Below are 24,309 nucleotides of genomic sequence, written 5' to 3'. Positions count from 1 at the left end.
ATGGGTCCAGTGTAGCAGGCAGACAGGATTTCAGGTACGAAAGAACCAGTCTCTCTAAGCACTTAGCGATGATGGGGGTGAGTGCAACAGGACGGAAGTCATTAATAGCCGTAGCGGTTGAGAGCTTCAGCACTGGCACGATGGTGGCGGTCTTGAAGATGGTGGGAACAACTGCTTGGGCCAGAGACAGGTTGAATCATTTGATTAAGCTGTGCAATAAAAAGAGCTTTAGGTGCTTTGATTGGCTGAGATATAAAAAGAACATTAATTTAGTTAATCAACAGCCATAGTTAGTTATTCAGCCCTTTTTGTATGAGAAAATAAAGAGGGGGAAAAGATGGCAAAATACTTACAAATTTCTTTTTATGCACCAAGATGGTCTTTTCATCAGTGTCGACATTTAATTTAATAACATCGCCATCACGATTACGATATATAAGCTCACAACCTGCAAGGAGAGAGAGAGAAAAAATAAACCTTGATTTCACATTTTCCTTGATTTATCATGTAATATGCTCTTTTAAAGTCTACAACCATACAGAGAATGTACCTTCATGATCACACACATAATAAACAAAATCATTCCTTTGGAAAAAGGGGAATGTAACTTATCCTTACATTTGTGAGTCTGACAAATGTGCATACAGTACATTGTCATCTTTTACAGTCATGGTGCAAGAGAGCAGAAATAAAGCTCCTCATCATCCAGAATGCTGTTCAACTGAAAACTCAACATGTGGAAAACATAGTGGCACTACAAATTAAAAGTCTGGTTTCAAAAGAGTCTTATTTTAATGTAAAGATTTCTTGATTCAAGTGTATCTATTACTAATAAAAGTTAACGTTTGGTAAAATAACTCCCCGTAAGTCATTCTAAAACCTGAAAAGTCAAAATTCTATGATTGACAGACAATGTATTTAAATATTGTGGAATTCTTCAGGGCCTCTAATGGCGCATTTCCACTACAGGGCCTTGCTCGGCCTCGCTCGGTATGGCTAGGCCTTGTTAGGACTGGCTCACTTTATGCTGCGTTTCCATTACAGTTTAGTAGCTGGGGCAGTAACTATAGTGACACAGTGTAGGCGGAGCCGTGACGTCATCTTCAATGAGAACCACAGAAAAACAACATCAGCCGTTAGCTGGTAGCACTCAAGCTCACAGCTCCTCATATGTGTTCAGAAACTAGACAAAAGTTAAACAAGTACAAACCACAGACTGTCTGTGTCATGGCGAATACAGTCGCTGGTTTATTTATGTCTGTATAGGCCGTTGTTGTGAGTGTGGACGGTCGGAGAATATACTGCGTTAGCTTAGCCGATCTCCATTTAGAAAACACGCATTTTAAAAGGTTTTTTGCCTGCCGTCTGTCTGCAGACTTGTCAAAGCATTAATTCATGGTTTTTACTAACCGGTATCAGTATGTTGTTACTTCGGCATCATTTTGAAATGTGTATTACAATTAAATCACGGTCAAATATGTTCATTTTGTTGTAGCCCCCTTGCCAGCGATTCTCTCTCTAGTTTAGCATACTCAGCCCGACTCAGCCTGGTTGTTGGCCCGGAAAGAACCTTGATTTTATGGGGCCAGAAAAACTGTGAAATAGTACCCGCTAGCCGGAACTACGCCAAGGGGAAACGCAACCAAAAACGCTTAAAGCGAACTCCACGCTGTAGTGGAAATGCGCTATTATACACTGGTATGGTGCTTTGCACAATGTCAGTGCTTAATAACCTGACCTATTTTGTGTCATAAAACATGCACAGTTACAATATGCCTGAATACAAAAGGTTCCTGGACAAACACAGCGAGTTCAGGTCAATGTATGAAATCCTGTAACGGAGATATTATTTGAAAGATGTATGAAAGTTGATACAACCTCGTATCAATCAGGCTTTTATCAGTGAAGGTTACGTTTCATACAACTGCACCTTTCACCTTCAATCCATCTGCGCCACTCTGTCTTATAGGTTTTGTGATCCATAGGAGCATGAGCAAACACTCATTTGGCGAGGTAATTAGAACCCAGCCATTGTTATGCAGTGCTCTCTATCTGCTAGCATATCTAATTGACCATTGTTTAAAACCATCGGCATATTAACAAGGGTATTAAACAGACTCCTTCATGGAAATCATGTTGATAAACAAAATAGTGGCCTTTTTTTCACACTGCTTTATTGTATCAGTAAGTCAGTTTGGCATCTTAATAAAGATACATTTTAAGAATTGCATTATAAAGTCTGAAATCACTTGACTAAATAATTTCCCAAATTGGGATCAATAAAGTATTTATCCATCTATCTATCTATCTATCTATCTATCTATCTATCTATCTATCTATCTATCTATCTATCTATCTATCTATCTATCTATCTATCTATCTATCTATCTATCTATCTATCTATCTATAACATGGTTATGGTTAGTGCTGCGTACCTGGACTCACATTCAGGTTCAGGTCCGGACTCAAGTCCAGAGGTTCAGGTTCAGGTCCGGACTTATAAGTCCGGACCTGAACCCATGGCTTGTGTCAAGTTGTGTGAGTAACTAAAGTGAACTTATTGTGAGCTAATTATCAATTGAAAATTAACTCATAATCAACTCAAATTCAAACTCGTCAGGTTTATTGTGCTCCCTTCCAACTGTGTCTACATTTCTCTACAAAGTACAAATGTAAAAAAAAAAACTTTTTGCCACTTAGTCTACAAATGACTTATGACAGCAACTACAGTGAACTACTACAAAGTTCAAACATTTATTTCATTTACCAAACTAAAGAAACCAAACAGTCCCTGAGCTGACTGAGCCTAAATCCCTAAAACGTGCCTGAAAGGTAGAGTGTAGAGTAGACTATACGCATTACACTGTTACACACCAACTATACAGTATAGCTACACTGGAGTGACTGACTACAGTCAGAGTGTACTGTACTGTCTGTACACCATGTATTTTCTACAACTCTACATGTGTACATTATACAGTAGGTCTACATACTACATGTTAGAAATTAAAATCAATGTTGATATGGCGACATTTTGAATAAAATACACTATTTAATTTAAATATGTTTTATTCTGAAAAAAACGGAAGTTCACACTATTAACTTAATACTTTTATTCTGAAAATTATTCACTTCCGGTTAGCATTAGCATGTGGCGATATGCTACGTTTTCAAACCGTGAATCGAAGGTGAAATGACATGTGATGTTGTACACTGAGCACACTGGGATTAGCACTCATTTATTGATGCTGAATAACGTTTATCAGGGAATGTTTAAATAACCACAGACACCAGAATATACGTAAGTGCTAGTTTTTTTGCGAGTCCAAGTACTGGTTCCCGACGTTCCGGTTTTAACCGGACTTGAACCGAAACTTTTTACAAGTCCAGTACCGGTTCGGCGTACCGGTACGCAGCAATAGTTATGGTATGTCAAACGAAAGACAACATAGTATCAGTGGTCGAAGAGATTCACTCGACTTTCTTTAGTTTTTTGACTTATTTAAACTTTATTTTAAACTCAGAGACCGGCATCTTTTTCAGGCAACTTTTCTTCCCATCTTTATTCCGCACCAAATTGCTGATCTGCTCCTTTATCCACACACTCCAAGATACCTGAAGTATCCCCCAGATATACATCTTACCATAACTGCCCTTTTATAAGCCCTCTGCTGAGTTCATCATTTTAGACCTCATCATCCCTCTTTTACCTCTCCAACTCTTTGTTTTCTGCTATTTCAAAGACAGAGGGCCATCTATTTTTTCACAGTACCCTAGGCATTATGTCTTCCCTTCAATCTATCTCTTTCTAGCTTTCTCTCATTCTCTTTGCCTTCCACTCGCTATGCAGTAGCCCATGGTACTGTTTTCTCATCTGATCTATACCTTTCCACAGCAGTATGTCTTATTAATAGTCTTCTGCCCTGGGCACAGCCATAACACAGCCTCACTCCAGGGAAACAGAGGGAATGCCAGGAATTGAGAGAGGGACGAAGACATAGGAGGGGACACACTCAAGTGACTCAGAGAAAGAGAGACATGAGCAAAATGGCTATATAATGCCTTTCATGTTTCATTATCAAATCAATCACCAAATAACCTAATAAAAGAACCTAAAAAAACACGAGTCTACCAAATTATAATTGTATTCCTACAGAGTAACAGTGTCATTTGCACAATGTGTAGTTCTTAAAAAAATTATACAAATCGATCCAGAAGAAGAGATTTTGTCTTTGTCTGGTAAATTCATATTACAAATCCAACGATATAAATACAAAGAATCATCTCATGATCTAAACCCCTTTTATTTGGAGGTAAAAAAAAACCTTATTGTACACAAACAAATGTGTACATGCAACAATATGACAAATATGGTAAATATAAACTAGGATTTTGGATATTTTTGTAACTTTGTTTGCTATTTTACTGTAGGCTTGATTATGGACCAATATATGAATACCCGGCGTCATGGGCGGGCCCCATGGGGCCGGGCCCGCCCATCCAGGATTTGGGTCCGCTGTTTTAATCAGGGCTGAATACAACATTTTAATTGTTTTATTATTATGTTCAGTGGCGGCGCCAGGGTATACTGGGGTAGGCTACAGCCATACCAAGAAATGGCTTAGCCCCAACATGAAAAATGATTTTAAAGTAAGCTAAATAAAGTCCGCCAACTCGCGCGGAGTAAATTGCACAGACAGCAGTAAATACCGAAGACTAGAAACGGTTTGAAAACTTGTGTCACGTAGAGATCGTCTTCTCAATAGAACATCTTTGATAATGTCTTCTGACCAATCAGAATCACGATAACGGCGTGGTGTTGTTGCAGGAAGTCCCGACGGAGAATACTTTTGCTGTAGTACATCTCTATATACATCGATACAACATTACGTGTTGATAGAAATCAACACATAATGAAATAAGACCCCACGGTTTGATGATTGATAGGTGTGTGGGCTGTCTTTCATTTTGACACACAGAACAATGGGGGCTATCCACCCTTATCCACAATGTAAAGTCATTCACACAGCCTCTTCCCTCTTCTCTCTGTGAGGAGGAGCAGGTTCAGCTTTCAGAACAAAGTAACAGAAAACTAAAATGGCATTCATTTTTTTAAATATGTCGTGTAGTAATATATTTATTTATTTTTCTTCTCAAGAGAGTACCAGAATGTATATTTTATGTTAGTATTTCCTGGGGGAGAATCCCCCCCAGACCCCCCTGCAGGGGTTGGGTTGGTTTTCAGCATGTCAACTCTTTCACCTGTGGAGAAATTACAGGATTGGCTCCAGCTGGTCGTCCTTTTTATTTACTACAACACAAAGGAGATGTCCTGTCACCGGGGTGCATGATGTGTGTGTGTGTGTGTGTGTGTGTGTGTGCTCAGCTCCGCTCTGTGTGCGTGTTCGTGTGTATCCGACACCACCGGCATTTGTTTTCAAATTACCATGAACAGCACACGCACACACACACACACACACACACACACACACACACACACACACACACACACACACACACACACACACACACACACACACACACACACACACACACACACACACACACACACACACACACACACACACACACACACACACACACACACAAAACGAGGCCACGCTTTATTAACTTGTGCGCACGCTTTAGTAACGGAGCGTCCACACTACAGCTTCAAAAAAAGCTTGGAGCTGGGCGTGTCTGAAGCTTGGGGATTGTATTCAAGCATCGCGACCAACAACCAATCACATGTATCTCCCGCCCCCGACATAGAAAGCAAAAACCCCCGGGGATTTTATGGGAGCAATATATATATAAACTCCCCAAACAGGCGAAAACCTACCAGTTTCACCCACTGTCTCTGCCACCTCCCTCCATGCCTGGTTCCTCCGGTTTGTATCCCGGTAGGTGAAGAGGGTCTGGTCATACAAAACCGGGTGATTTGCTACGGCGATAATTAGTTTCTCCTCCATCTTTTTTTGAAATATAGAAATGAACGGCGGGATATCTCTCCCAGCTTAGACGCGGTTTGATTGGCTACGGCTTGATCTGTCGGATTTTCCGAAACGGGATTTGATTGGCTGGCGCTGGCTACCCGGTCCGTCTCCAGCGTCTCAGGAGGAGACGGACCGCTCTGCTACCCACAATTCAGTTCGGCGAAAAAAAGCGGCAACGTGACGTCACCCCATTCAAAGTGAATGGGCAGATTGAAGCTGTCGACGCTGCAGACGCTGCAGACGCTGTAGTGTGGACGGGCCGTAACTCGTGCGCACGCTTTAGTAACTCGTGCGCACGCTTTAGTAACTTGTGCGCACGAGTTACGAAAGCGTGCGCACGAGAAAGTAAAACGTGGCCACGTTTTATTTATTTTTCTCTCTATGAACCCTCCAGGGCTCCGTACAATGTCTAAGGCATAACTAATAGTGAAACTAGGAATTTGGAATGTAAATGATGTATTTTTTGCAACAAACAGAAGGTTTTTTTTAATGTTGTATTGTAGGCTTGATTAATATAAGTAAATACATAAGTAAATATATTTTTATTGCACTGTAATTTATAGAATTTAAATACTTTTGCTAATTATAATGTCTCAAACCCCCTTATCCGTTCCCCTCCAAAAAGGGGTTTCAGGTACAACTGATCATAATTGATCACATTTAAGGTTCTCCATTGTGCTACTTTTTTTCAGTGTAAAGGGTTTAAAAAACGGATTCTGTAAGAGTCCTAAACAGGTATGTTTTTATTAGAAAAAGTTGTTATAGGCTGATTGGGTCGGTTAGTAAGGAAATAAAAAGGCCTGCTTATACTTTTTTCCCTTTCAATCACTCTCAGCAAGTCTGAAAATGAAAATAATACCTGGAATGTCCCTAACCCTTTGTAATGTGATTACAAAACATAAGGGGCCTATATTATATTTGTTGTTTCTGTAGGCTTTAATATAAGGCTTGAAGTAAGGCATGGTTGAAATGTTACATTCTGGATTTTTCTTTCCGGTTCCAGCTCAAGGCTACATGCTACTGGGGGAGAATTATGGTGGCTGTCTGGGTATACATACAAAGTATCCAATGTAGCAACAAAGCCTTACATCGTTTCCCCAAATTGGCTTGGATGGACTGTGAAATATAAGTTTATAAAAATGTCAATAGGTGTTTTAATCAAAAAAGTCCCCCCTTATTTATAATAATTTCATTCATGCCTGTTACTGAAAGGAAACTGAAAGAGCATTTTCTCTACTGTTGCAAAGCTTAACTGCACCTAAGAATTTGAAGTTGAACAACTAGATAAAATAGTTTTCAAAAAGGATCATAATAAAAAAAAAAATGTATTCATCCTGCAGCTCGGCATTTTGCTTAAAGCTGGGACATTCAAGGTCAAGGAAATTCCCAGCCTCAACATCTGAATTCCTCTTCCATATACAGTATATGACTTTAAAAAACAGAGGTTTCAGTCGGCTAAGGTGAAACAAAAGTTGCCAAAACCAATACATTAATTTCTATTTTGGACTCCAGAGCCCACCATGACAGTATATCATGTTTCAATGCTCATTGTCATGCACACAGCTCAGTTTCTATTAGTAATTATAGGAAAATAGAGCCCAAGATGACCAGCACATGCTGATGATCCCCACAGGTTCAGCAACAATTACACAGGCATAGCAAGAAGAACAATGCAAGGTAATGATGTAACAATATTAAACAGCTCCAAGATTTGCTAGGAAAAAAAGTGTATGCCCCAGTAATAAAGGATTATAAAACAAGCAATAACCAAGAACAATTACTTTTAGATATACAGTACAGCAATTATGTGGCATGTAGCATATTTATGTGTATTTGCCCATGCACTTGACTATGAGTACAATGAAGTGACTGGAAGCATCTTATATACATGGCCAAGGACTCCATGGATGTCAGATAATGTCTAAGTGTGGGTTCATTTCAAAGGGTGATCAGCATTATATGTTGTGAATAGAAAGCACCTTTTTCAATAAAGGTTTTTGTATTTAAATTCATCTACAATATAATGAAGCCATACAAGCCACGTTTAGCACCAGTTTGCATATTTTTGCAATATCTGTACTCAAAAGAAAATATTCCCAAATATTTGCTTTATTATGACAATAACATAACATTTTGAAGCCTGGAACCTTGTGAATTGTTAGGAAAATACTATTTGTCTGGTGCATTCAGACCATTTCCTCATACTATATGGCCATTAAGTCTTAAAGCAGTTGAGAAGAGAATTTCCTAAACATTAAGTCAAAAAACTCACCCATATTCCTTCCAAAATGACTCTTAAGGGAGGACACAAGTGTTCTCAGAAACCCTCCATCAATTTGCTGAAAACAATGTGCTTTTTGTAACCTGTAACCTCAATTTGCAATTAATCTTTAAGTTATTGTGTCATCGAATTGACTCACTGCCTCTGAAGTATGGGCTCAGAACAGTCTCATAATACACACATGCACACAGAAGGATTCACACTTGTATTTCATGATCCGCAAAAGGATTCACACTTGTATTTCCGGATCCACACTTGTGTGTTCCGTTTCATATATATGTAGGCCTAAATACAATCCAAATATAGAAAAAAGTTTTACATATGTATTTTTGATCCTCACATATTTGTTTTCCGTTTAAAACTGCTGCACCTGCAAACACAAACCGCTTTCTGTGCACGGATCGCTGTGCATTCGTGTGTGGGTTTTTTGAGACTCCCCTGACGGTCAGCCGATTCGTACTTGTAATTGTTTCTATCTATTGCCAATCAGATGTCTCCTCAATTCTAAGCCAATCACATGAGCGCGCCCCCACGAGGGTATGATTTCTTGCGTTCATGACGTAGCGCTTCATGTACGCATTTTGCGCAGTCGGGAGCTGACAGGTCCATGGAGCCTCCCTGCAGGCGCTAATGTCAGGACACCTCCAGTCCACTCTCAGTACATTGCCACTTTCCGAACAGGAAATACACGCAAATACAAGCCTAAAGTTATATTATTAAGGTACAGCGCCACTTTCCGAACCATTGATGAATGCTTGTGTACACAAAAACGGCAGGCAAAAACGTTTTAAATATGTGTTTCCTGTATGGCGAATACAGCTGCTTTATTTATTTAGTCTGCATGAAGTTGTTGTGAGTGTGGAGGGAGCAGCTACAGGTTAGCTTAGCCTAATCGATCAGTGCACTACGAAGCCAGTGCTAGACAGTTAACTGTCAACGTGGGGGGGAGCCCCACTGGTCATTATCGGCCGATATTCACTCTTAATAGTTTAATCGGTGCTCTCTATAAAGGCCGATCAGGAGAGCTGGATCTGATCGATATGGACATAAACGCGAGTGAAGTATAACCGGACACGAGAGAGATCTCAGATCAGCTGCTGAGTCTGACGGAGACACACAGCTCTGCATGATCACTTGAAGCTCCGCCCTCTGTTTAGCGAGCTGAATACGCAAAATGCGTATATGAAGTGTCATGAACGCAAGAAATGATACCCTTGTGGGGGCGTGCTCATGTGATTGGCTTAGAATGAAGGAGACATCTGATTGGCTATAGATAGAAACAATTACAAGTACGAATCGGCTGACCGTCAGGGGAGTCTCAAAAAACCCACACACGAATGCACAGCGATCCGTGCACATAAAACGGTTTGTGTTTGCAGGTTCAGAGGTTTTAAACGGAAAACAAATATGTGTGGATCAAAAATACATATGTAAAACATTTTTCTGTATTTGGATTTTATTTACATGTATATGAAACGGAACACATTTGTGTGTGCATTGAAAAACACAAGTGTGGATCCGGAAATACAAGTGTGAAACCTTCTGTGTGCATGTGTGTATTATGAGACTGTTCTGAGCCCATACTGAAGTGATGGTCATTTTATCAGTGTCTGCCAGCTGTTCATATTCTCCTCATAAATCCATAATCTCTTTTGCTCCTTGAGTCGCAGGCACAGTCCTTGTATGCTCTAGCTCCCTTTTTTCCTTGAGTGTGTATGGCAGTAGTGCTGTGTATTCTTGGGCTTGCAAACCAATCAATGAACTTTAAAAAACCTGCCTAATGTTGGAGTTAAGACCATGAGGGAGATTAGCCAATGAATCAAAACATATCAAAGTTATAGCTCTTAATGAGTTAACAGTCATTACTTTACCGGTAAGTTACTTGTGATTCAAAATTCCCAAACCATGTGGAATTAAAATGACCCGTATCACAAACAAATGTCTTAGAATAGAATATAGGGGTGTGAATTGTACTGGATATTCAGCTGCAGTAGAGAAGTGTCTGTCTAAGCATACAGTGTTAGCTACTGCAGAAATGTTACATCATGCATTTACGCTTCTGCTTCTGCACACAAACCTGTGAAACCACAATATCACAATCAAAGCACTGTTTGCAGATACTATAAAGAGGACAAAACAAGAGAAACCCGTGTGTGTGTATACTTCTTTTGTCTCTACTCACCTCTCTGCAGATAGACACAGACAGCAGAATTGTGCTTTTATAGCAGGTTTATATGGGACTCTAGTGCTATGGGACCTAACTGGCAGGCTGTAGAATATTCTTTAATAATAGTATGAGAAAATAGAAAAGTATTCAGTGGTAAACCAAATAACAACAAAAAGCATAATTATCTAACTGGCAGATTAGCTGATAAACTGACTTTACCCTGCAACCTGTCATCATCAGCAATAATACTAGCTTGCTGTCTTTAAATATATTTGCCATTTTAGGCTGTCTAGAGCCGAGTAAACTAGTCAACTTTAAGGGGAAAGGCCAATCAAGGTTTAACAATCTTTCTGTATATTAAAATAATTAAAAACATCAGTAAAAGCTGACAGCATGCTTCTGTCAAAAGACTATTGTCTAACTCCAAAGCATCAGCCGTGCCTCCAGTAAAGTGGGCCATCTCACAAGGGGATATTGGCACCAACTGCTTAAAAATAATGTTAATGTTTTACAAAAGACTTTGAACGCTCACTGGATTCTAGCAGTTATTATATATGCTAACTTGATGTGTTTAATTTAGGGCTGTCAAACGATTAACATTTTTAATCAGATTAATCACAGCTGAAAAATTAATTAATCATGATTAATCACCATTCGAACTATGTCCAAAATATGCCATTTCTTTATGTATATTGTTGTGGGAATGGAAAGATAAATGAAAGAAGGCGGATATATCCATTTAACATACAGTATCTATGTTTATTATAACATTTTTCTGCTTGTCAAAATGAAAGACAGCCCACACACCTATCAATCATCAAACCGTGGGGTCTTAATTCATTACGTGTTGATTTCTATCAACGGGGGAGTACTTCAGGAAAGTCGACGGGGGGTGGTGGGGAGGGCGCTAGTGGAGTACTTCGTGACCACAGTGTGAACGTTGTGATCAGCTGTTTTAGCGCAGTTCTCCAGTGAAGGGCGGGGGAGTCTCCCTCCGCAGCCGGTTGGCGTAGTTTTGGGACAATTCCGTTGTACAGGCCGACGTTAACAGCAGCCCTGACTGTGCACACGGAGACCGACTCTGTCGTCCGGTGATCTCACCGCCTTCTGGAAAAGCTTCACAAGAACGTCGGTACGCAAATGCGCTTTGTGACACAAGTGACGGTACGCATTTCAGATTACGCACATAACCTGCGTACCTTTATGTGCACCCCTGTACTACAGCAACAGTATTCTCCGTCGGGACTTCCTGCAACAACACCACGCCGTTATCTTGATTCTGATTGGCAAGAAGATATTATCAAAGCTGTTCCATTGAGAAGACGATCACTACGTGACAAACGTTTTCAAAACCGTTTCTGGTGTTCGGTATTTCCAGACAAGTGGCTACTGAAATCAATCTTACTAACTGCTGTCTGTGCAATTTACTCCGCGCGAGTTGGCGGACTATATTTTGCTTACTTTAACATCATTTTTCATGGTGGGGCTAAGCCATTTCTTGGTATGGGTGTAGCCTACCCCAGCCATACCCTGGCGCTGCCACTGGTGGGACGTATGGGGCGGGCCATTCTGCACATGCGTTAAATGCGTTAAATATTTTTAACGCAATTAATTCAAAAAATTAATTACCGCCGTTAACACGATAATTTTGACATCATTAGTTTAATTCATAAGAAAAATATCTAAATTTATAAATGGCACTCACATCATTACTCATGTTGTGTCATGGGAGCAGAGCTATAAAAAGTCAATAATGGAGTGAGATTGTTAATCAAGTGGCTGCTTTACCTACACATTAGAGATGAGCGATTCTGCATAATTTACAAACAAGTTAATGCTTTGACTAGCTACCTATAGTTTCCAATCAGACACACTGCTTTACAAATGGCTCCCTCTTCATCATATTTAACAAATATATTTGAGACAAGGGGTATCTCTTGGAGGTGCAAACAAAAGGAAAAATGTGGCCAAAAAAACGTATTGTGTCCCAACATGCCGACTTTACCTTTGTGCTGTTAGAATGATGTTGATACTGTGTCTGTTCAATTAAGATAGAGTGGTAAAAAGTGGCAAATGGTAAATATCACTGCTGTCTGATAACTGTGGCTAACCAATGAAACAAGCGATGGCTTCAGAACATGATCAGAGTAATGATGGAGAAAGCAGGGTGAACTTCATTTAACTAAGAATAATTTTCGTTTATGACATCTTGGGTTTATTTAGATGCTTCTGCTGTCAAAGCTACTGATTAGGCTCACATTGTACTGTCAAACTGATGACTGAGATCTAGAAACATGTTACAAGTCTGACCTGCCAGTAATAGACAGAGAGCACACTGCATCTCCAGTCTGATTATTTATTGCACCGTCTGACTTCTATTTAGGATTTTTTGCTGCATACCCAGTTCTAAGCAAGGAACTTTGTAGTAGAGTACAATGCTATTATAGAGAAGATAAATAGATAAATAAGCTAAATTATCTTTCTAAAATATAATCCAATTGCTGCAGAGGTACAGATCACAGTCTTGGCAACCAGCATAAGCAGAAGCTAAAAGAGCACCCTAAGTACAGTATAAATCCAAAGTGGACCTGTCATGCTATATTTGAATAATATATTGTAGGGCCATACCTATATAAAACATGTCTGTGAAGTTTTTTTTTCAAAATACCAAACAGATCATGCATTTTAGCCATGCCTCATTTCACTATATTTGCTCTTTTCCAGCCCTGTTTTTGCATTCTGTGACGTAGCTTTAATGCAAATGAGCTGCAGCTGACCACTTCCCCCTTGCAGGAGAGGGGAGTGCTCTGATCAGCTGCTGGGCTCTCAGAAGAGGGGAAGGAAAAGAGAGGTTCTGTCCTCCGTGTATTATTCTTATATTATTATATCGAGTCGTTATTCATTCGTTTTAAACCTCAATAAATAACAAAGAAGGCCTTTGACCTGCACTTTTCAAATTTTGTCCGAAAGATTTAAACTATAACGGACATGTTGACCGGCGAAAAAAAATCTAACTGAAACTCTGCCGCACGGTCCCCTAGTCCCTTGGAAGAGGCGGAGAGGAGGGTGTTTGTCATCTGCTGGTGGCAAACCGGAGAGAATTACAACGCTTGCCTCGGGGAGGGATTTGCATTGAATTACAGCAGCAGGAGCAAACGCTTGCCTCGGGGAGGGAGAAAAAGAGCCAGAGCGTCCACAGCGCAGAATAAACAGAAGGGCAACCATGCATGGGAATTCTTCTTTGCTGTTTTTTTGGCAGACTATAGTGCCACTTACAGGCCTGGCATATGTACTACAGCATCTCCAGCGCTTTCGAGCGACAATGGCCGTGGCCCATTCCCATGATAGGTGGAGAGTTGCCCATATAGGCGGAGTACCCCTTTTCTGACGTCAGAAAAATTAACGTCTGTATCAGCTCCGTTGCAGCCCCGTTTTTAGAGATTTGGGTATGGAGGAAAAGAGAGAGGGTTGTGTTTTCTGACACTTGGTGAGTTCCCTGACACACCGGGGACACATATTCATGTATAAAAGACTTAAAAAAGTGCATTTTGCATGATAGGTCCCCTTAAATCCAAGTTAATACAATAACAGAGAAGCAATTTCATTGTAAAAATAGCCTCATATATGATCATTAAGGAAACTTGAGGTTATATTCATTCGGTCTCCAATTAATTGATTCATTGGTGGAGACATATGGGAAACATAAATCCCTGACCAGAAAAAACATAACTGTTCAACCAATGGACCACCCTGAATGCATTCAGGTTGGTTCAAGCACCGGGTCTAGTAAAAATTACACGCTAACAAAGTTGAAATAATCAGCTGATCATTCTCTTTCCCTCTTTCTCCAAGTTTCTCTCCTTCAGCCGGTTTAATGAAACACTAACAATACCTCAAGATCAAGGATGGTGCTGTCGAAAGCAAAACAAGGAAGAGATCAAATAACAGACTGTCTTCTAATGACAACTCATGTTTCAAAGCAGCTGCTGCTGTAGGTAAGGATTATCACAAAGCCCTTTGCAGTATCGATGTTTTTTTATTTGTGTATTTTTAGGTAGAAAATAACCACAATTTATGATCATGATATAATGTAATTCAATCACTCTGTTGCTAATATAAATATGCTCCTATTCCGTCTTGGAGCTTTTGCTGAAAACACAAACAATATGAACTTCCAGATGTGTACAATACAACCACATTAAATATGTTAACTGGGGCTCACTCCAACAAGATCGATTTATTGACAATTTGTGGGTCACAGATTGGGATGGCAACAAATCAGCCTTGTGAGATGTATCTCACTGTCCCCCACAAAGGGGTCCTGTAGCTAAAACAAACACTGAAAGCATGCCTTTAGCTCATCATCCGAGAGTTGCGAAATGGCATCTTCCTGTCATTGATATTATAAATATGGGTTTTCAGCTCTCTAATTACAGCCAATAACAGAGGGGAAGGCTTTACAATTTCAGGATACAAGATTTAACAGCTGTGCCGCTTCTCAGAGTAATCTAAGATGCTGGGATTGGAGGAGACAGATAGAAAAAATCCACCTCATTAATCCTCCAGCTGTACAGATCCCTCACATCTTGGAGTTGTGATCATTTTCTTCATTGCCTCACATAGACATGTTGTGTTGCATCAAGTTGCTGTTCTACCTAATAAGTATATAATTATTTCATGGCTTCATGTGGTGCTGTTACTGTTTATAGTGTCATGGACCCGCTGAAGCATTTGAAATTGGCAGTGATAAATTGTAACAGTAGCAGCATCCGCACTGTCATTGGTCACAGAAAAAATGAGGGTTGAAGATGCAGGTGTTGAAGAATATGGAATAAATCCTTTGCAGTAATGTCAGACAGCAAGGACACACAGACCAATACCTAATTTACATTTCATCATGGATTGAGCGTTTGAATTAATTCAATCTTTCTGTATAGAAAATAGACCTGGTTTATACAAAATAATACATGAAAATCTCACTTTTTACAATGAGATCTTTAAGGTTGGCTCTGTAATTTCATTCTGACATACTAACATGTTTTGCTCTGTCTGTGCTACAAAAATCTCCTCTTTTGCATCTAAAATTAGGGCTATGCAATTAATCGTGTTTTAATTTCGATTACGATTTTGGCTTGCAACGATTACGAAAACAGTATCATAGAAATAAAACGATTATTTTGCTGCATTCCCTTTCACAATGATGCTCTCAATTTGTCTTGTGTTATACATCCTGCCTGCACGTGCACCTTCACCCCTAGCTAAAAGCCCTCTCGGCCAGGTTGTGTTGTGACTTGCAGTCTGTTTAATAAATCCATATAAACACGTTACAAGGGAAGCTTTAGGTGCTGCTCACACGGGAACGTTTGCGTTTACGCACCGTATGCGTTTACGCACCATATGCGTTTTCAAAAAGTCTTCCGTTCACACACATTCGATTTATTTAACATGTCCGTTCACACGAGACCGCTGGAAACGCTGGAAATGCTGGAAATGCTGGAAACGCTGGAAACGCTGGACACGCTGTAGTACATATGCCAGGCCTGTAAGTGGCGCTGCTGCCACCACAAAACACACCAAAAGCAGCGAAGAAGACCCCGGAGCATGGTTGCCATGGTTGCCCTTCTGTTTATTCTCTGCGGTGGACGGCGTGTTCTCCTGCTGTATATCTCTCCAGTAGTCCACCAGCAGATGAAAAACACCCACTTCCCTCTTCCAAGGGATGAGGGAACCATGCGGCAGTTTCCATTAACACTTTTTTTTGCCGGTCAACAAGTTTAAATCTTCCGTACAAAATTTGAAAAGTGCCGGTCAGAGGTCTTCTTTGTTATTTTTTGAGCTTTAAAACAAATTGATAACGACTCTGTATAATAATATAATAATAATAAACGGAGCCTCTCTTTTCCTCCCCCTCTTCTGCCCAGCAGCTGATCTCTGAGCAGGAGACGTGGGGAGAGGGAGGCGCGTTTATTTCAGCGTTATCAGGAAATGATTGTATAGAGGCGATTACACGGAGCCGTTGGACCAGAGCGTTTCGTTTTCAAATCTATCCACCTTGGTACCCGTTATCGTTTGTGGGGTCCATTTCTATCGTTTTGTTACAGCCTCGTGTAAATGAAAGGGCTATACGCAAGAGAAACTATGCGGATCCAACCCGTTTTGTTCTTGTGTAAACGAGTTGCCGTGTCTTTATTCTCAGGTCCTCCATGCTCCATTCTCTAGCGCAGTGGCTCCCAAAGTGTGGGGCGCGCAGAGGCATGACAGGGGGGGCGCGAGAGACCAGGAGGAAAAATGGTTATACATTTAAAAAATAAAATAAAATCATAATTTGAAAAATTATTGATTCGAAAATAATATGATACAGTACAGTACTATTACGTCTGGGTTTCTGTGTTTCATTAAAGCTTGGCTCTGTGTGTGTGTGTGGCCTAGCATTACTATACTTGTGGGGACCTAAATCTGTTTACAAAGTCACGTGTGGGGACTCGCCTCCCTTACACATTGGAGGTCCCCATGAGGGGAATCATTAATTTTAGGGTGAAGACTTGGTTAGGATTAGGGTTAGGGTAAGGTTAAGGGTTAGGGTAAGGTTAAGGGTTAGGCATGTGTTGGTTATGGTTAGGACAAGTCTCCAGGAAATGCATGTAAGTCAATGTAATGTCCCCTGAAGTGATGTATACATGGTGTGTGTGTGTGTGTGTGTGTGTGTGTGTGTGTGTGTGTGTGTGTGTGTGTGTGTGTGTGTGTGTGTGTGTGTGTGTGTGTGTGTGTGTGTGTGTGTGTGTGTGTGTGTGTGTGAAACGAGCCATTTTGTGTGCGTGCGCGAGAGAGAGAGCGCACCGGTACTGGAGATCGTTGTTGTTAGCTTCTGGTGCTAGCGAGCTATGCTAACGGATATAAGGAGTTTTTTCAACAACAAAGTGAAGGAGAGTCCTCTCCTGTCAGACTGAGATGCTCAGTGAACTAAAGGACTCTCTCAGTGTTATCTCAGTGGGTCTCAAACGTTTTGGTCACCATTAATGTAAACAATTATTTCCGAGGCACACATTTATATGATCATTATAGTTATAAAAAAATAAGAGAACAAATGAAAAACAGGTATGAAATACTATATGACAGTAAAAAAATAATAAAGTTTAAAAGGGTGATTTGTAAAATATCCATAAATAAAAAGTAAATCTGTTTACAGTTCTGTTTCATATGGGTGTTGAGAGATGTATCCATAGATATCTTCATTTTGCTCTCAAAGTGCACCAGATTGATGCATTTAACTTCAATATTTAAAAATAAATCTTCCCGGGTGAGGTTGCGTGTGTGGACCTATGTTAGGTCCACACACCACCTATACAAATAGCACTTGACCCCTGCTTACACCTATATGCCGTGAGCTGATTATCGAGCCTTCATTGTAGCAGTTGCGGGTACGTTGTGTATATGCGTGGGGATTGTTGCAGTAGAAAACTCCACTGTAGCGAATGTAATGGGAAACCCTAAATGTTTGAGCACCTTCTATGAAAGGTCAAGCTACCCCACAGCACCCCCAAAACAAATCTCTGGCGCCGCCACTGAGTCTGACTTGTGTTGGGGGGGCCCGACTTTTTTTTTTCTCCAAAGGGGGGGCCTGACAGAAAAAGTTTGGGAACCACTGCTCTAGCGTACAGTCAACTTTTACTAACTCGTCAAGCCGGAGTCTCTTAGCTCGCTACTTCCGGTTTTGGGATAAGGGGTTACCAAAATAAGAGTACTGTACGGAGCCCTGGAGGGTTCATAGAGATTCAAATAAATAAAACGAGGCCACGCTTTATTAATTTGTGCTCACGATATACTTTCTCATTCGCACAAGATACTTTCTTATGATTAAACACATCGAACTGCCCGATTATTACGCCATATTGTATTTACAGCATTGTATTTGCTGTAAAGTGTCTCTGCTGTAGGCTATTTTTATTATATGTACAGCACTTTGGCTCGACCGAAAATCGTTTATAAATGTGCTATATAAATAAAACTTGATTTGATTTGATTTGATATTATTAGTTTTATTAAGAATATGTCCGGTCGCCAGGGCGTGTGTGTGTGTGTATTTGTTTATGATAGTGTCGTCCGTTATGGTGCACTCCGGCAGGACTGTAGCACTACATTCATGGTAATTTGAAAACAAATGCCGGTGGTGTCGGACACAGACAAACACACCGAACACACACACACAGAGCCGAGCTGAGCACAAACACACACACATCATGCACCCTGGTGACCGGACATCTCCTTCATAAAACGAGTAATATGGAATACTCTGGTAGTTCGATGTGTATAGAGGTGTGTGTGGTTGAACGTAGCAGCCTCGATCTCTATTCAGCTGTTCTAATGAAGGGAAACACAGTGAAGTAAACAGTAAAAGGCACAGCTCTTTGCAGCTGATGCTGCTCTTCTCAGACGAAGCCAGTTCAACAGACCCTGGATATGTTTGATTTACCCGGCTTAACTAACCCTAACAAACGCAATCTCGCTAAGCGGTCCTACGAAGCTGGTTATCAACTCAGTAAATGAACCGCGCTCTCAAACTCTGTCCGGCTGAGAGGGCGTTCACGTGAAAGGGACGGGGTTAGCGTGCTGACAGTGCAGCGTCATACTTTTATTTAAATGTAGATATAAATGTTAAAGGTCCCATGTCATGGCCATTTCTACTGATCATAATTCCATTGTTGAGGTATATTAAAATAGATTTATATTGTGCATTTTCCAAACTCACATTGGTTTCTCATACAGAATCTCTGTATAGTACAGTATGTATATTCACACTCTGTCCTAAACGGCTTGTTGGAGCTCCTGCCCCCCCCCCCCCCCCCCCTCCCTGTGAGCCCAGGCCGTCTGCGAGACAGTGAGACACAGCGAAACCCAGCCCGAAACCAGCCCGAAACCAGCCCGAGCACACACACCCGCAGCCTGGCTGTGAGTTTGTGTGTGTGCTCACACACAGACTCATAGCCTCGCCGTGTCCCGCTGTCTCAGGCTGAGAAAGCAGCGGAGCTGCAGCTGAGAAAAGATTGAGCGTGTGTGTGTGTGTGATGTAACGTAATGGCACTGTGGACGTAACGTAACGTCACTATACTCAAATACGTCACTATACCCAAGAAGAAAAAAATGGAAAAAGAGAAATCTCCAACGAGGCGTTCTGAGGCAGCATAGACAGGTCTTTTCTGTGTTAGAGTTTTACTCGCTACAGGGTGTACTTTGAGGGTTTGTGACTCTGCAGACAGTTTACATGCATAAAAAGCTACATAACACACAATGGGACGGGTAATAACCAGAAAAGCATGACATGGGACCTTTAAATAAAAATATATTTTTTGTTTTTATTGGTTTTTCAGTTGAATTATACTTAAAGGTAAGGTATGTAAGTTTAAGAAACCGGCTCGAGATCGCTAGAATTTGAAAATACACGACCGGAGAAAATCTGCCACTTCCTTATAGAGCCCCTCCTCCAACACACACGAATGCGCACATGACCAATGAGGGCACGAGATAAGTTTGTGCACAGATGGAAGGCTGACAGGCAGGTAGGCCATCTAGTTATTTTAGCCGGGCCGGCTAAAATGATTGGTCGTACTTTTTACAGTATTACGGCGTCCACAGATGACATTTTTTAATGGATTTTTTGTCAAAGCACTTAAGATATTCATTGCTATCGGGATGTTAAGAGCATTCTATGGAATATAACAACAAGTGTATCTCAAGCCGGTTTCTCAAACTTACATACCCTACCTTTAAAGTTCAGGGTAATCAACTGTTAAAAACATACTGTTCAAATTATTATTATTTTTTTTTTAAAGTTCAATAAATGGATGTTTTCAAAGTCAATGAATAATCATGATATCAATATTGACCAAAAAATAATCGCGATTATGATTTTTGCCATAATCGAGCAGCCCTATCTAAAATAAAATACAACCAAACTGATGTAATGTATTTGTCAGGGAATTATCCAAGTGAGACTTGGATAGGGGTGTGTTCTCTCTTTGACTCTAAATGATTGCCCTTCTTGGATTTCATTGGTCAATAACTTTCATGTACTTTAAGTATCTAACAAGACAATTTGACATATCCTAGGATTTTAAAGTTGCCTATTAAATTAGATTCAAGATGAATTGGCACATTTAAACAACTAGAAAGCTGAGACTCATGATATTATTCTTCCTATGAAGCTGTTGAAACAATTGACAAACAAGTAGTAGATTGATATCCCATGGAATCGATGTAAAAATATCCCAAGAAAATATCCTCTTCTGTTCTTGCGATGTGTGAATAAGAAATAACCTTTGATACATATGTTCAAATCCAATGAAAATAAGAAGTGTGCAATCCTTTATTAAATAAGCATACTTACTGCTTATCCATTTGGCATTAGGGTCATGAATCTTGAATTCTTTTCTAAAGAGGTCTGCAACAGTCATCTTGCCCTTGAGAGCCAGTTGGTCATCTTCACCTGTAAAGGAACGAACACAATTAATATCAAGATACTGAGCAGCTCCTTATAAAAGAAATGCTTTTTTGTAAGTAAAAAATATATAAAGCACAGGAAATATTTTTGTTATACTTTCCAATACATCCTGGAGTGAGTAGAACATTTAAAAGCTTTATAAATCTTCACAATGCTAAGATTTGAAACACAGTGACTTGACAATAATGTCTCTTTATATAAGATTAGAAAAAAACTAAACAGACATATATGATGTTCGAATTGCCACTTTGAGCCCTCATTAATGGTCTAGTTAAAGGACATCTATCATGCTATATTTGAACAATATATTGTAAGGCCATACCTATATAAAGTATATAAATATAGTTTTTTTTTCAAAATACCAAAAAGATCCTGCATTTTAGCCATGCTTCATTTCGCTCTATTTGCTCTTTCCAGCGCTGTTTTTGCAGGGGGCTGATTCTGTGAGATGCAGCTGACCACGCCCCCCTGCAGGAGAGGGGAGCGTGCTCTGAGATCAGCTTCTAGGCTGCAGCGGGGAGAAGAGGGGGAGAAAAAGAGATCTCCGTCCACCGTGTTTTATTCTTATAGAAGTAAGAAGAGAAATAATGGGACAGAAACCCTCCTTTTTACGCAGCGGTCCAGACATAGACATCAAACGGCGACACATATTCAGTTGTCAGTTACTTTTGGCATTAGGGCAGGGATATCTAGATACTTTCCAAGGTTTGACATAATGAATTGTGCTACTTTTAAAGCAAGCAACGATGTTTTCAAATCTGTAATCAAAAAGCTCCTCAAAAACACTATCGAAGCAGTTCCTGCTGTTGCTACGTTAGTTCAAACAGTAACAACGGACTATTTTTCACTTGGTGAGTTCTCTGGAACACCGGGGACACATATTCATGTATAAAAGACGTACAAAAGTGCATTTTGCATGATAGGTCCCCTTTAAGTGATAGTAAGAGTCACAAGAGAAAGTATTCTCATCATATCCTCCACTAAAATCCCCTCAACCATTGACAGCTATAGAGTTCATTTATGAGGCCCCATGAAGTACGCTCAACACATGGCGTACGTCATGTTTATAATTGAGGTACATTTTCGAAGCAATGTTTCCAATTTATAAAAAGCTAACATGATGGGTCAATGTGCGGTGCTCCACGGACAATTTGACCCATGCGTACACAAAATAACGGGGTAGGAACTGCACCACCACTGGTAGTAGGTTGAAAGGAGTAACATGTAAATTAATACCATAAATCAAAAATATTACCTCTCATGTAACATTTATGACGAGCAAACTGCAGAAATGTATCAATCTTACAATGAATACAAACAATTCTTGTTTGATACTCCAGAATGCAAAAAAATGCTCAAATTTGATAAATAAATAAATATTATGTTATGCAAACAACCCCTCAAACATGTTCTCTGAATATTACTACAATTATTGCATGTTATAAAATGTATTCTACAATCCACTTTGACTTGTAATACATCAAGTAACTGTTGGGGAATAATTTGCCCTGCATGTCCTCCTTTGCCCTCTGACGCAGCTGACCAACCTTGAGCAGCCGTTATCTCCCATAGGGAGGGGCTGCCCTAGTGTTGATGTTGCCAGTTTATGACCGGGCAACTCTCTGTCAAAGATAGTTATTGTTGTGGGACACCTGGAACACATCCTTCTCGGGGTGTAGATGACCCCGAGCCATAAGGGACAACAACTGTGATTCAGTGTCCTCAGCTGTTTAGTCGATCTATTGAAGAATGTTGATATTACACTAGTTAAAACCTTGAGCTACAGGAGGGTTCTTGAGGATTGATTGTGGCCAGGGGCGGCGGGTACTGTAGGCTAGGGAAGGCTAAGCCTTCCCAAATATTTTTGTCACTGCATCCTGGTAAAATAAAAATATAATGTAGCCTATAATGTTTGTGTCTTTGACATTAGCGCTCCTATGCAGCCACCTGTGCCCTGTACTACGAAGCCAGTTCAACATACCCTGGATATGTTTGAGTTATCTTAACTAACCCTAACAAACGAGATCTCGCTAAGCGGTCCTACGACGCTGGTTATCAACTCGGTAAATCGAGCCAGGGTTTCTCTCTCCAGCTGAAAGCATTCACGTGAAAGGGGCGGGGTTAGCAACATTTGACCAATCACAAACAGCGACAAATCAGAGAGGCGTATCTGGGACAAGTGTACTGACAGCGCAGCGTCATACTTCATTAATGAAAAGTAGGGCCGGGACTCGATTAAAAAATTAGAGGCTTTGTAATTAATTAATCGAAATTAATCGCATTTTTAATCACATATAAATATTTGACCTAAGAACAGTGAGAAGCAATTTTTTTTCACATGGATTTTAGTATACCATTAGGCGCATTCACACTGCAGTACTTTTCCCACAAAGGTTCATGAGAACTTAGTTCATGAGAACTCTTTCAACCTTCCGAGTCGCCAGAACGCCGACACCTCCTCATCTCCACCGCTCCCATGTTTTATTTTGTGTTGCCATAAGTTAGTCTCTCTGCGTTTCTGCGCTGGGCTAATGCTAATAATGCTAATGCGAGGATAATAAAATGGCGGCTTCACAACACTTTTTGGGAGTTTTACGGGGCGTGGTTTGCAATCCGCCCAGCCAATCAGAAATATAGCTCTTTTCTCACAAGAGAGCCGTACGAAAGTCCCTGCTCTCTAGCAGCTCTCTGCTCTCTAGCAGGGACTTTCGTGGGGGTAAAAAGGTTCTCATGAACTAATTTTAGTACCGGCTCTTTTTGGTGTGAACGCGATAAAAGAGGCTAACGTCCACGCTAGCTTCCAAGCTAGCTGCTATATGTTTTGCATTGAGGTGATACTTGAGGCTTGATGTGCTGCGAATTCCTTTTTGCATAATTTGCACACAACCGTGCTCTTATCGACGCTTCCATCCGTCCGTTTTTTAAAAGAACATTTCCCACTGTTGTTCACTGTGGTTTGTTGTTGTCTGAAGTCATGAACGTTAGTTGGTGCTCCAGTATAATCGGTACGCCTGAAACTCATCCAGTGAGAAACGTTCCGCGGTGCAAAAATAAGTGCGATTAAAATGCGTTAATTTTTTTAACGCGTTAATTTTTGTGTAATTAATTAATCTTAATTAACGCGTTAAAGTCCCGGCCCTAATGAAAAGTAAACTAATATTAGACAAATATGAACTTTAAACATCCATGATTTAAATATGTAATCCAGGATACAAGCTACATAGTTGCACCTGCAAGGTGAATATAGAAAAACTGGTTAAAAAATAAATAAACTACTATAAAGTGTTTGAAAGCGTACAACAGTTTTATGATATCACTGCCCCATCTAGACATGAGTGGATCTGACTTTAATTACATTTGAGTTGAGTGT

The 24,309-nt window shown here is 40.3% G+C and overlaps 1 protein-coding gene across 5 annotated transcripts in view; it reads right to left on the bottom strand.

The window, feature by feature from the left end:
• The window catches only part of LOC117559811 (dipeptidyl aminopeptidase-like protein 6), a 446,505-nt gene that overhangs the window by 84,481 nt on the left and 337,715 nt on the right, over positions 1-24,309 (bottom strand). For all 5 annotated transcript variants that reach the window (XM_034236499.1, XM_034236502.1, XM_034236498.1 and 2 more), the window contains 2 exons: positions 20,826-20,924; positions 354-448 (listed from right to left, as the gene is read on the bottom strand). In XM_034236499.1, the coding sequence (XP_034092390.1) occupies positions 354-448; positions 20,826-20,924 (194 nt within the window). The remainder of the gene's footprint in view (positions 1-353; positions 449-20,825; positions 20,925-24,309) is intronic.

Source organism: Gymnodraco acuticeps, unplaced genomic scaffold (assembly GCF_902827175.1).
Source record: "Gymnodraco acuticeps unplaced genomic scaffold, fGymAcu1.1, whole genome shotgun sequence".
Classification (NCBI taxonomy): domain Eukaryota; kingdom Metazoa; phylum Chordata; class Actinopteri; order Perciformes; family Bathydraconidae; genus Gymnodraco; species Gymnodraco acuticeps.
The sequence above is the reverse complement of the archived record's forward strand: the minus strand, read 5'-3'. Positions and strand labels throughout refer to the sequence as shown.